Raw genomic sequence first — 12,119 nt, forward strand, 5'->3', positions numbered from 1 at the left:
CACATAGTCCTCCATACACAATAATGGGCCCCACATAGTCCTCCATACAGAATAATGGACCCCACATAGCCCTGCATACACAATAATAGGCCCCACATAGCACTTCATACAGAATAATGGGCCCCGCATAGCCCTCCATACAGAATAATGGGCGCCACATAGCCCTCCATAGACAATAATGGGCCCCATGTAGTCCCCTATACAGAATAATGGGCCCCACATAGCCCTCCATAGAGAAAAATGGGCGCCACATTGCCCTCCATACACAATAATGGGCCCCATGTTGTCCCCTATACAGAATAATGGGCCCCACATAGCCCTCCATACACAATAATGGGCCCCATGTTGTCCCCTATACAGAATAATGGGCCCCACATAGCCCTCCATACAGAATAATGGGCCCCACGTAGTCCCCTATACAGAATAATGGTCCCCACATAGCCCTGCATACAGAATAATGGGCCCCACATAGCTCTCCATACAGAATAATGGGCTCCACATTGCCCTCCATTCAGAATAATTGGCCCCACGTAGTCCCCTATACAGAGTAATGGGCCCCACATAGCCCCCATACACAATAATCAGCCTCTCGTAGCCCTTCATACACAATATTGAGCCCCACATAGTCCCCTAAACAGAATATTGGGCCCCACATAGCCGTCCATACAGAATAATGGGCCCCACATAGCCCTCCATACACAATAATGGGCCCCACATAGTCCCCTATACAGAATAATGGGCCCCACGTAGCCCTCCCTACACAATAATGGGCCCCACATAGTCCTCCATACAAAATAATGGGCGCCACATTGCCCTCCATACACAATAATGGGCCCCATGTAATCCCCTATACAGAGTAATGGGCCCCACATAGCTCTCCATACACAATAATGGACCCCATGTATTCCCCTATACAGAATAATGGGCCCCACGTAGCCCTACATACACAATAATGGGCCCCACATAGTCCTCCATACACAATAATGGGCCCCACATAGTCCTCCATGCAGAATAATGGACCCCACATAGCCTTCCATACACAATAATGGGCCCCATATAGTCCCCTATAAGGAACTATAAGCCCCACATAGCCCTCCATACAGAATTAGGGGCCCCACATGGCCCTTCTTACATAATAATGGGCCCCACATAGCCCTCCATACAGAATATTGGGTCCCACATAGCACTCCATACAGAAAAATGGGCCCCACATAGTCCTCCATACACAAAAATGGGCCCCATGTAGTCCCCTATACAGAATAATGGGCCCCACATAGCCCTCCATACAGGATAATGGGCCCCGCGTAGTCCCCTATACAGAATAATGGGCCCCACATAGCCCTCCATATAGAATAATGGGCCCCGCATAGCCCTCCATACAGAATAATGGGCCCCACATAGCCCTCCATACAGAATAATGGGCGCCACATTGCCCTCCATACACAATAATAGGCCCCATGTAGTCCCCTATACAGAATAATGGGCCCCACATAGCCCTCCATACACACTAATGGGCCCCATGTAGTCCCCTATACAGAATAATGGACCCCACATAGCCCTCCATACACAATAATGGGCCCCATGTAGTCCCCTATACAGAATAATGGGCCCCACATTGCCCTCCATACACAATAATCTGCCCCATGTAGTCCCCTATACAGAATAATGGGCCTCACATTGCCCTCCATACACATTAATGGGCCCCATGTAGTCCCCTATACAGAATAATGGGCCCCACATAGCCCTCCATACAGAATAATGGGCCCCACATAGCCCTCCATACAGAATAATGGGCCCCACATAGCCCTCCATACAGAATAAGGGACCCCATATAGCCCTTCATACACAATAATGGGCCCCACATAGCCCTCCATACAGAATAATGGGTGCCACATTGCCCTCCATACACAATAATGGGCCCCATGTAGTCCCCTATACAGAGTAATGGGCCCCACATAGCCCTATATACACAATAATGGGCCCCATGTAGTCCCCTATACAGAATAATGGGCCCCACATAGCCCTCCATACAGAATAATTGGCCCCACATAGCCCTCCATACAGAATAATGGGCCCCACATAGCCCTACATACAGAATAATGGGCGACACATTGCCCTCCATACACAATAATGGGCCCCATGTAGTCCCCTATACAGAGTAATGGGCCCCACATAGCCCTTCATACACAATAATGGGCCCCACGTAGTCATCTATACAGAATAATGGGCCCCACGTAGCCCTCCGTACACAATAATGGGCCCCTCATAGTCCTCCATACACAATAATGGGCCCCACATAGTCCCCCATACAGAATAATGGACCCCACATAGCCCCCATACACAATAATGAGCCTCTCATAGCCCTTCATACACAATATTGGGCCCCACATAGTCCCCTAAACAGAATAATGGGCCCCACATAGCCGTCCATACACAATAATGGGCCCCACGTAGTCATCTATACAGAATAATGGGCCCCACGTAGCCCTCCGTACACAATAATGGGCCCCTCATAGTCCTCCATACACAATAATGGGCCCCACATAGTCCCCCATACAGAATAATGGACCCCACATAGCCCCCATACACAATAATGAGCCTCTCATAGCCCTTCATACACAATATTGGGCCCCACATAGTCCCCTAAACAGAATAATGGGCCCCACATAGCCGTCCATACAGAATAATGGGCCCCACATAGCCCTCCATACACAATAATGGGCCCCACATAGTCCCCTATACAGAATAATGGGCCCCACATTGCCCTCCATACACAATAATCGGCCCCATGTAGTCCCCTATACAGAATAATGGGCCTCACATTGCCCTCCATACACATTAATGGGCCCCATGTAGTCCCCTATACAGAATAATGGGCCCCACATAGCCCTCCATACAGAATAATGGGCCCCACATAGCCCTCCATACAGAATAATGGGCCCCACATAGCCCTCCATACAGAATAAGGGACCCCATATAGCCCTTCATACACAATAATGGGCCCCACATAGCCCTCCATACAGAATAATGGGTGCCACATTGCCCTCCATACACAATAATGGGCCCCATGTAGTCCCCTATACAGAGTAATGGGACCCACATAGCCCTATATACACAATAATGGGCCCCATGTAGTCCCCTATACAGAATAATGGGCCCCACATAGCCCTCCATACAGAATAATTGGCCCCACATAGCCCTCCATACAGAATAATGGGCCCCACATAGCCCTACATACAGAATAATGGGCGACACATTGCCCTCCATACACAATAATGGGCCCCATGTAGTCCCCTATACAGAGTAATGGGCCCCACATAGCCCTTCATACACAATAATGGGCCCCACGTAGTCATCTATACAGAATAATGGGCCCCACGTAGCCCTCCGTACACAATAATGGACCCCACATAGCCCCCATACACAATAATGAGCCTCTCATAGCCCTTCATACACAATATTGGGCCCCACATAGTCCCCTAAACAGAATAATGGGCCCCACATAGCCGTCCATACACAATAATGGGCCCCACGTAGTCATCTATACAGAATAATGGGCCCCACGTAGCCCTCCGTACACAATAATGGGCCCCTCATAGTCCTCCATACACAATAATGGGCCCCACATAGTCCCCCATACAGAATAATGGACCCCACATAGCCCCCATACACAATAATGAGCCTCTCATAGCCCTTCATACACAATATTGGGCCCCACATAGTCCCCTAAACAGAATAATGGGCCCCACATAGCCGTCCATACAGAATAATGGGCCCCACATAGCCCTCCATACACAATAATGGGCCCCACATAGTCCCCTATACAGAATAATGGGCCCCACATTGCCCTCCATACACAATAATCGGCCCCATGTAGTCCCCTATACAGAATAATGGGCCTCACATTGCCCTCCATACACATTAATGGGCCCCATGTAGTCCCCTATACAGAATAATGGGCCCCACATAGCCCTCCATACAGAATAATGGGCCCCACATAGCCCTCCATACAGAATAATGGGCCCCAAATAGCCCTCCATACAGAATAAGGGACCCCATATAGCCCTTCATACACAATAATGGGCCCCACATAGCCCTCCATACAGAATAATTGGTGCCACATTGCCCTCCATACACAATAATGGGCCCCATGTAGTCCCCTATACAGAGTAATGGGCCCCACATAGCCCTATATACACAATAATGGGCCCCATGTAGTCCCCTATACAGAATAATGGGCCCCACATAGCCCTCCATACAGAATAATTGGCCACACATAGCCCTCCATACAGAATAATGGGCCCCACATAGCCCTACATACAGAATAATGGGCGACACATTGCCCTCCATACACAATAATGGGCCCCATGTAGTCCCCTATACAGAGTAATGGGCCCCACATAGCCCTTCATACACAATAATGGGCCCCACGTAGTCATCTATACAGAATAATGGGCCCCACGTAGCCCTCCGTACACAATAATGGGCCCCTCATAGTCCTCCATACACAATAATGGGCCCCACATAGTCCCCCATACAGAATAATGGACCCCACATAGCCCCCATACACAATAATGAGCCTCTCATAGCCCTTCATACACAATATTGGGCCCCACATAGTCCCCTAAACAGAATAATGGGCCCCACATAGCCGTCCATACAGAATAATGGGCCCCACATAGCCCTCCATACACAATAATGGGCCCCACATAGTCCCCTATACAGAATAATAAGCCCCGCATAGCCCTCCATACAGAATTAGGGGCCCCACATGGCCCTTCTTACATAATAATGGGCCCCACATAGCCCTCCATACAGAATATTGGGTCCCACATAGTCCTCCATACAGAATAATGGGCCCCACATAGCCCTCCATACACAATAATGGACCCCATGTATTCCCCTATACAGAATAATGGGCCGCACGTAGCCCTCCATACACAATAATGGGCCCCACATAGTCCTCCATACACAATAATGGGCCCCACATAGTCCTCCATACAGAATAATGGGCCCCACATAGTCCTCCATGCAGAATAATGGACCCCACATAGCCCTCCATACACAATAATGGGCCCCATATAGTCCCCTATGCAGAATAATTAGCCCCGCATAGCCCTCCATACAGAATTAGGGGCCCCACATGGCCCTTCTTACATAATAATGGGCCCCACATAGCCCTCCATACAGAATATTGGGTCCCACATAGTCCTCCATACAGAATAATGGGCCCCACATAGCCCTCCATACACAATAATGGGCCCCATGTAGTCCCCTATACAGAATAATGGGCCCCACATAGCCCTCCATACAGGATAATGGGCACCGCGTAGTCCCCTATACAGAATAATGGGCCCCACATAGCCCTCCATATAGAATAATGGGCCCCGCATAGCCCTCCATACAGAATAATGGGCGCCACATTGCCCTCCATACACAATAATGGGCCCCATGTAGTCCTCCATACAGAATAATGGGCCCCACATAGCCCTCCATACACAATAATGGGCCCCATGTAGTCCCCTATACAGAATAATGGGCCCCACATAGCCCTCCATACAGGATAATGGGCACCGCGTAGTCCCCTATACAGAATATTGGGTCCCACATAGTCCTCCATACAGAATAATGGGCCCCACATAGCCCTCCATACACAATAATGGGCCCCATGTAGTCCCCTATACAGAATAATGGGCCCCACATAGCCCTCCATACAGGATAATGGGCACCGCGTAGTCCCCTATACAGAATAATGGGCCCCACATAGCCCTCCATACAGAATATTGGGTCCCACATAGTCCTCCATACAGAATAATGGGCCCCACATAGCCCTCCATACACAATAATGGGCCCCACTTAGTCCCCTATACAGAATAATGGGCCCCACGTAGACCTCCATACACAATAATGGGCCCCACATAGTCCTCCATACACAATAATGGGCCCCACATAGCCCTCCATACACAATAATGGGTCCCACATAGCACTTCATACACAATAATGGGTCCCACATAGCCCTCCCTACAGAATAATGGGCGCCACATAGCCCTCCATACACAATAATGGGCCCCATGTAGTCCCCTATACAGAATAATGGGCCCCACATAGCCCTCCATACAGAATAATGGGTCCCACATAGCCCTCCATACACACTAATGGGCCACATGTAGTCCCCTATACAGAATAATGGGCCCCACATAGCCCTCCATACACAATAATGGGCCCCATGTAGTCCCCTATACAGAATAATGGGCCCCACATTGCCCTCCATACACAATAATGGGCCCCATGTAGTCCCCTATACAGAATAATGGGCCCCACATAGCCCTCCATACACAATAATGGGTCCCACATAGCACTTCATACACAATAATGGGTCCCACATAGCCCTCCCTACAGAATAATGGGCGCCACATAGCCCTCCATACACAATAATGGGCCCCATGTAGTCCCCTATACAGAATAATGGGCCCCACATAGCCCTCCATACAGAATAATGGGCCCCACATAGCCCTCCATACACAATAATGGGCCACATGTAGTCCCCTATACAGAATAATGGGCCCCACATAGCCCTCCATACACAATAATGGGCCCCATGTAGTCCCCTATACAGAATAATGGGCCCCACATTGCCCTCCATACACAATAATGGGCCCCATGTAGTCCCCTATACAGAATAATGGGCCCCACATTGCCCTCCATACACATTAATGGGCCCCATGTAGTCCCTTATACAGAATAATGGGCCCCACATAGCCCTCCATACAGAATAATGGGCCCCACATAGCCCTCCATACAGAATAATGGGCCCCACATAGCCCTCCATATACAATAATGGGACCCACATAGCCCTCCATACAGAATAGTGGGCCCCACATAGTCCTCCATATAGAATAATGAGCCCCACATAGCCCTCCATACAGAATAATGGGCCCCACATAGTCCTCCATACAGAATAATGGGCCCCACATAGCCCTCCATACACAATATTGGGCCCCACATAGCCCTCCATACACAATAATGGGCCCCACATAGCCCTCCATACAGAATAATGGGCCCCACATAGTCCTCCATACAGAATAATGGGCCCCACATAGTCCTCCGTACAGTATAATGGCCCCCACATAACCCTCTATACACAATAATGGGCCCCACATAGTCCTGCATACAGAATAATGAGCCCCACATAGTCCTCCATACAGTATAATGGCCCCCACATAACCCTCCATATACAATATCAGACCCTACATAGCCCTCCATACACAATAATGGGCCCCACATAGTCCCCTATACAGAATAATAAGCCCCACATAGCCCTCCATACAGAATTAGGGGCCCCACATGGCCCTTCTTACATAATAATGGGCCCCACATAGCCCTCCATACAGAATATTGGGTCCCACATAGTCCTCCATACAGAATAATGGGCCCCACATAGCCCTCCATACACAATAATGGGCCCCATGTAGTCCCCTATACAGAATAATGGGCCCCACATAGCCCTCCATACAGGATAATGGGCACCGCGTAGTCCCCTATACAGAATAATGGGCCCCACATAGCCCTCCATATAGAATAATGGGCCCCGCATAGCCCGCCATACAGAATAATGGGCGCCACATTGCCCTCCATACACAATAATGGGCCCCATGTAGTCCCCTATACAGAGAATTGGGCCCCACATAGCTTTCCATACGCAATAATGGGCCCCACTTAGTCCTCTATACAGAATAATGGGCCCCACGTAGCCCTCCATACACAATAATGGGCCCCACATAGTCCTCCATACACAATAATGGGCCCCACATAGTCCTCCATACAGAATAATGGACCCCACATAGCCCTCCATACACAATAATGGGCCCCACATAGCCCTCCATACACAATAATGGGTCCCACATAGCACTTCATACACAATAATGGGTCCCACATAGCCCTCCATACAGAATAATGGGCGCCACATAGCCCTCCATACACAATAATGGGCCCCATGTAGTCCCCTATACAGAATAATGGGCCCCACATAGCCCTCCATACAGAATAATGGGCCCCACATAGCCCTCCATACACACTAATGGGCCACATGTAGTCCCCTATACAGTATAATGGGCCCCACATAGCCCTCCATACACAATAATGGGCCCCATGTAGTCCCCTATACAGAATAATGGGCCCCACATTGCCCTCCATACACAATAATGGGCCCCATGTAGTCCCCTATACAGAATAATGGGCCCCACATTGCCCTCCATACACATTAATGGGCCCCATGTAGTCCCCTATACAGAATAATGGGCCCCACATAGCCCTCCATACAGAATAATGGGCCCCACATAGCCCTCCATACAGAATAATGGGCCCCACATAGCCCTCCATATACAATAATGGGACCCACATAGCCCTCCATACAGAATAATGGGCCCCACATAGTCCTCCATATAGAATAATGAGCCCAACATAGCCCTCCATACAGAATAATGGGCCCCACATAGTCCTCCATACAGAATAATGGGCCCCACATAGTCCTCCGTACAGTATAATGGCCCCCACATAACCCTCTATACACAATAATGGGCCCCACATAGTCCTGCATACAGAATAATGAGCGCCACTTAGTCCTCCATACAGTATAATGGCCCCCACATAACCCTCCATATACAATATCAGACCCCACATAGTCCTCTATACACAATAATGGGCGTCTGGCATCGGGGGTGTTTGTTATGCTCTCCACTGTTCGGGCCCCTCCCACTAGGAGACGTGATCTCTGGATGCCTCTGTGTTACCATGGTGATATATCCCCTCTAGGCCCACTCCGCCCCCTGTATATATATATATATATATATATGTACACCCTCATCTACACTGTATACAGCGGCCGGGGCTCGTACTCCACCTCCGGCCTCCGCTCGGGCTCCACACGCTGTGGTCACCTGGCCGCACAAACTCCGCCTCCTGTCACCACTGAGAGCTCAAATCGCTGCTGGCTCCACCCCTCGGCCGCTTCATCGTCCTTGGCAATATGGAGACGTCCGCACTGATTAGAATCCTGTGAGCAGGGGGCGGGGCTTCTCCCTGTTAAGCCACACATGAGTTGCCATGGAGAGTTCACAACAAGGGCGGAGCCTCTTAGAGCTGGGCGCGGCTATACTGTAGATGGGCGTTTCGCTACGCAGGGCTATGCTGAAGATGGGCGTGGCTATACCGGAGATGGGCGGGGCTATACCGGAGATGGCCGTGTCTATACTGGAGATGGGTGGGGCTATGCTGGAGATGGGTGGGGCTATGCTGGGGATGGTCGGGGCTATACTGGAGATGGGCGGGGCTATACTGGAGATGGCCGTGTCTATACTGGAGATGGGTGGGGCTATGCTGGATATGGTCGGGGCTATATTGGAGATGGGCGGGGCTATACTAGAGATGGGCGTGTCTATACTGGAGATGGGCGTGTCTATACTGGAGATGGGCGGGGCTATACTGGAGATGAGCTGGGCTATACTGGAGGTGGTCGGGGCCATACTGGAGATGGGCGGGACTATACTGTAGATGGCCGTGTCTATACTGGAGATGAGCGGGGCTATGCTGGAGATGGTCGGGGCTATTCTGGAGATGGGCGGGGCTATACTGGAGATGGGCAGTGCTATATCGGTGATGGGCGAAGCTATATCGGTGATGGGCGTGGGTATATCGGTGATGGGCCTGGGTTAGAGCAGGCAGTGTCCCCGTGCAGTGCGCGCTGCTTCGTACAGTCCCCGTCAGGGCCGCCATCAGGGCATTACTAGTGGAACTCCTGTAGCGGGCCCGGTGAGCAGCAGGCAGGAGGGGGGGCCCGGACATGCTGACAGGCCTCTCCTCTTTCATTCCTCTGCTCCCCGGGCCCCAGCGCAGGGGGCGTTGACAGTACACTTCGCAGGGCGGGCTGGTCGTGCAGTGAGCAGGAGGCGGGGCCTGGACACGCTGACAGCCCAGACCCCTCCCCTTTCATTTCTCTGCTCACCGGGCCCCATGGCCAGGGGGTGAGGACATTGCACTGACAGCACCTGCAGTCGCACAGGGGCCCCAAGCGGGAGCGGGCCCCTAGAGCCTGAAAACGTACTGGATGCGTCATAGCTCCCTGGTACTTAAGGACCCATGACGTACCCAGTAGCCCCGGTGGCTGTGATCGCTGCAAATATCTTAGATTCGGGTTGGAGGGGCCCACTGCCTGACCTCAGGAGGGGTGGTGTCTCCTCCCCGGACCTAAGGAGGCTGTGATTGGCTGAGCGGCGTTCGTCAGCCAATCACAGCCACTGTAACGTTCCAATCATTGAAAATGGCTATAACATTAAAATCCAGCCCTGATCAGTGCAGCTGTAGCACCGATCATTGGCTGGAGCTGGGTGACCTCAGTTTCACCCACCCCCAGCTCTGATTGGAGAGATCGGCCTTGTGACCGATCTCTCCAATCCCTGTGGATCTGGGGCCGGTGACCACTCCCCTCAGCTTCACTCCAGCGTCCGTGGAAGGTGAGGAGCGTGATCGGTAAGTTTAAAGACACTGTCTCCTTTCAGCCGCCGCCATTGCCCCAGCCCCCACCCATAAGCCGCCGGCTGCAACAGTCACTGCCCCTGATCCAGCAGCACTGAACCCATCTGCTGCGTCCCCTCCATCTGCCACCCCCTCCCCCATCAGTCGCTGCCCCCTCCCTCATCTGCTGCCCCTCCCCCACCTCTCACCTTCCTCCATCTGCTGTGACCCCACCCCCACCTGCTGTGACCCCACCCCCACCTGCTGTGACCCCCACCTGCTGTGACCCCCCCACCTGCTGTGACCCCCCCACCACCTGCAGTGAGACCCCCCCACCTGCAGTGAGACCCCCCCACCTGCAGTGAGACCCGACCCCCCCACCTGCAGTGAGACCCCCCCACCTGCAGTGAGACCCGACCCCCCCACCTGCAGTAAGACCCCCCCCACCTGCAGTGAGACCCCCCCACCTTCTGTGAGACTCTCCCCACCTTCTGTGAGACCCCCCACCTGCTGTGAACCCCCCCACCGTCTATCCGTCCCTTTGTCTATCCGTCCCTTTGTCTATCCGTCCCTTTGTCTATCCGTCCCTTTGTCTATCTGTCCCTCTGTCCATCCGTCCCTCTGTCCCTCCGTCTGTCCGTCCCTCTGTCCGTCCGTCCCTCCGTCCCTCATCTATCTGTAGCACCCACGGCGCAGGGGTTAAATATTACTCGTCGTCGGGCCGGTGATGTCGGGTCAGGGGGATGTCACAGGTGGCCCTGCCCGGGTTCGTGGCCCCGAGGTGTACAATATAAGGGATTTGGATGATGGTGGGGGAATGATGAGGATGATAGTCTTGTGACGCCACCTGTGGTACGTGGCCAGGGATTAGGCGCTGCTGCTGTCTCTGTCCTCCGGGGCGGATAGCGTTGCAGCAAGGATGGTTCTGCTCCCCACAGGTGGAGCGGGGGCCCGGGGAGGATGATGAGGAGAGTAGTGGCTGTTGGTGCCGAAGCACGAGGTGACGGCAATCAAAAGGCTGAATCAGCTGCTGTGGTTCCAGCCGTGATGGGCCCCAGCTGATCCCGGATCCGTTGGAGGTTATAACCGGTACAGTGGTTGATGGGCCCTTCCTTCTTGTGCCTTTAGGCTATGTGCGCACTAGAAATGTGAAGTTTCTCAAGAAAATTTCTTGAGAAACTTCTGGGAGTGAAAGATTTCCGGACCTCCGGAAAAAATCCGCACCAAATCCGCATGCGGATTTGCCGCGGATTTGCCGCGGAATAGCCGCGAATTTGCCGCGATTTTCCCGCGGGTGGTTCCCTGCGGATTTTGCAGGGTGTACTGCCGAAATCCGCAGGGTACCTGCGGAAAAGAATTGACATGCTCATTTTCTCAAGAAATTTTCTCGAGAAATTCTTCTCAAGGAAATTTCTTGAGAAAAATCCGCACAGTGCGCACAGCTATTTTTTTTTTCTCATAGAATTTGCTGGGAAATGTCTGCACAAAGATTGCAGACATTTCTCAAGAAATTTCCGTGGCAAATTCGAAGGTAAATCGCGGGTAAAACGCACTAGTGCGCACAGAGCCTTATAGATGGATCCCCGTGGCCTGATGCTGCTTGGGGACCC

The 12,119-nt window shown here is 51.9% G+C and overlaps 1 protein-coding gene across 1 annotated transcript in view; it reads right to left on the reverse strand.

The window, feature by feature from the left end:
- LOC142250024 (uncharacterized) overlaps positions 1 to 9,521 on the reverse strand; it is a 44,739-nt gene extending 35,218 nt beyond the window's left edge. Inside the window, exons 1-2 of the mRNA XM_075322088.1 lie at positions 9,230 to 9,521; positions 8,937 to 9,078 (exon numbers count right to left, since the gene is read on the reverse strand). Coding sequence (XP_075178203.1) covers positions 8,937 to 9,078; positions 9,230 to 9,521 — 434 coding nt within the window. The remainder of the gene's footprint in view (positions 1 to 8,936; positions 9,079 to 9,229) is intronic.
- Positions 9,522 to 12,119: the final 2,598 nt, after the last annotated feature.

Source organism: Anomaloglossus baeobatrachus, chromosome 8 (genome assembly GCF_048569485.1).
Source record: "Anomaloglossus baeobatrachus isolate aAnoBae1 chromosome 8, aAnoBae1.hap1, whole genome shotgun sequence".
Classification (NCBI taxonomy): domain Eukaryota; kingdom Metazoa; phylum Chordata; class Amphibia; order Anura; family Aromobatidae; genus Anomaloglossus; species Anomaloglossus baeobatrachus.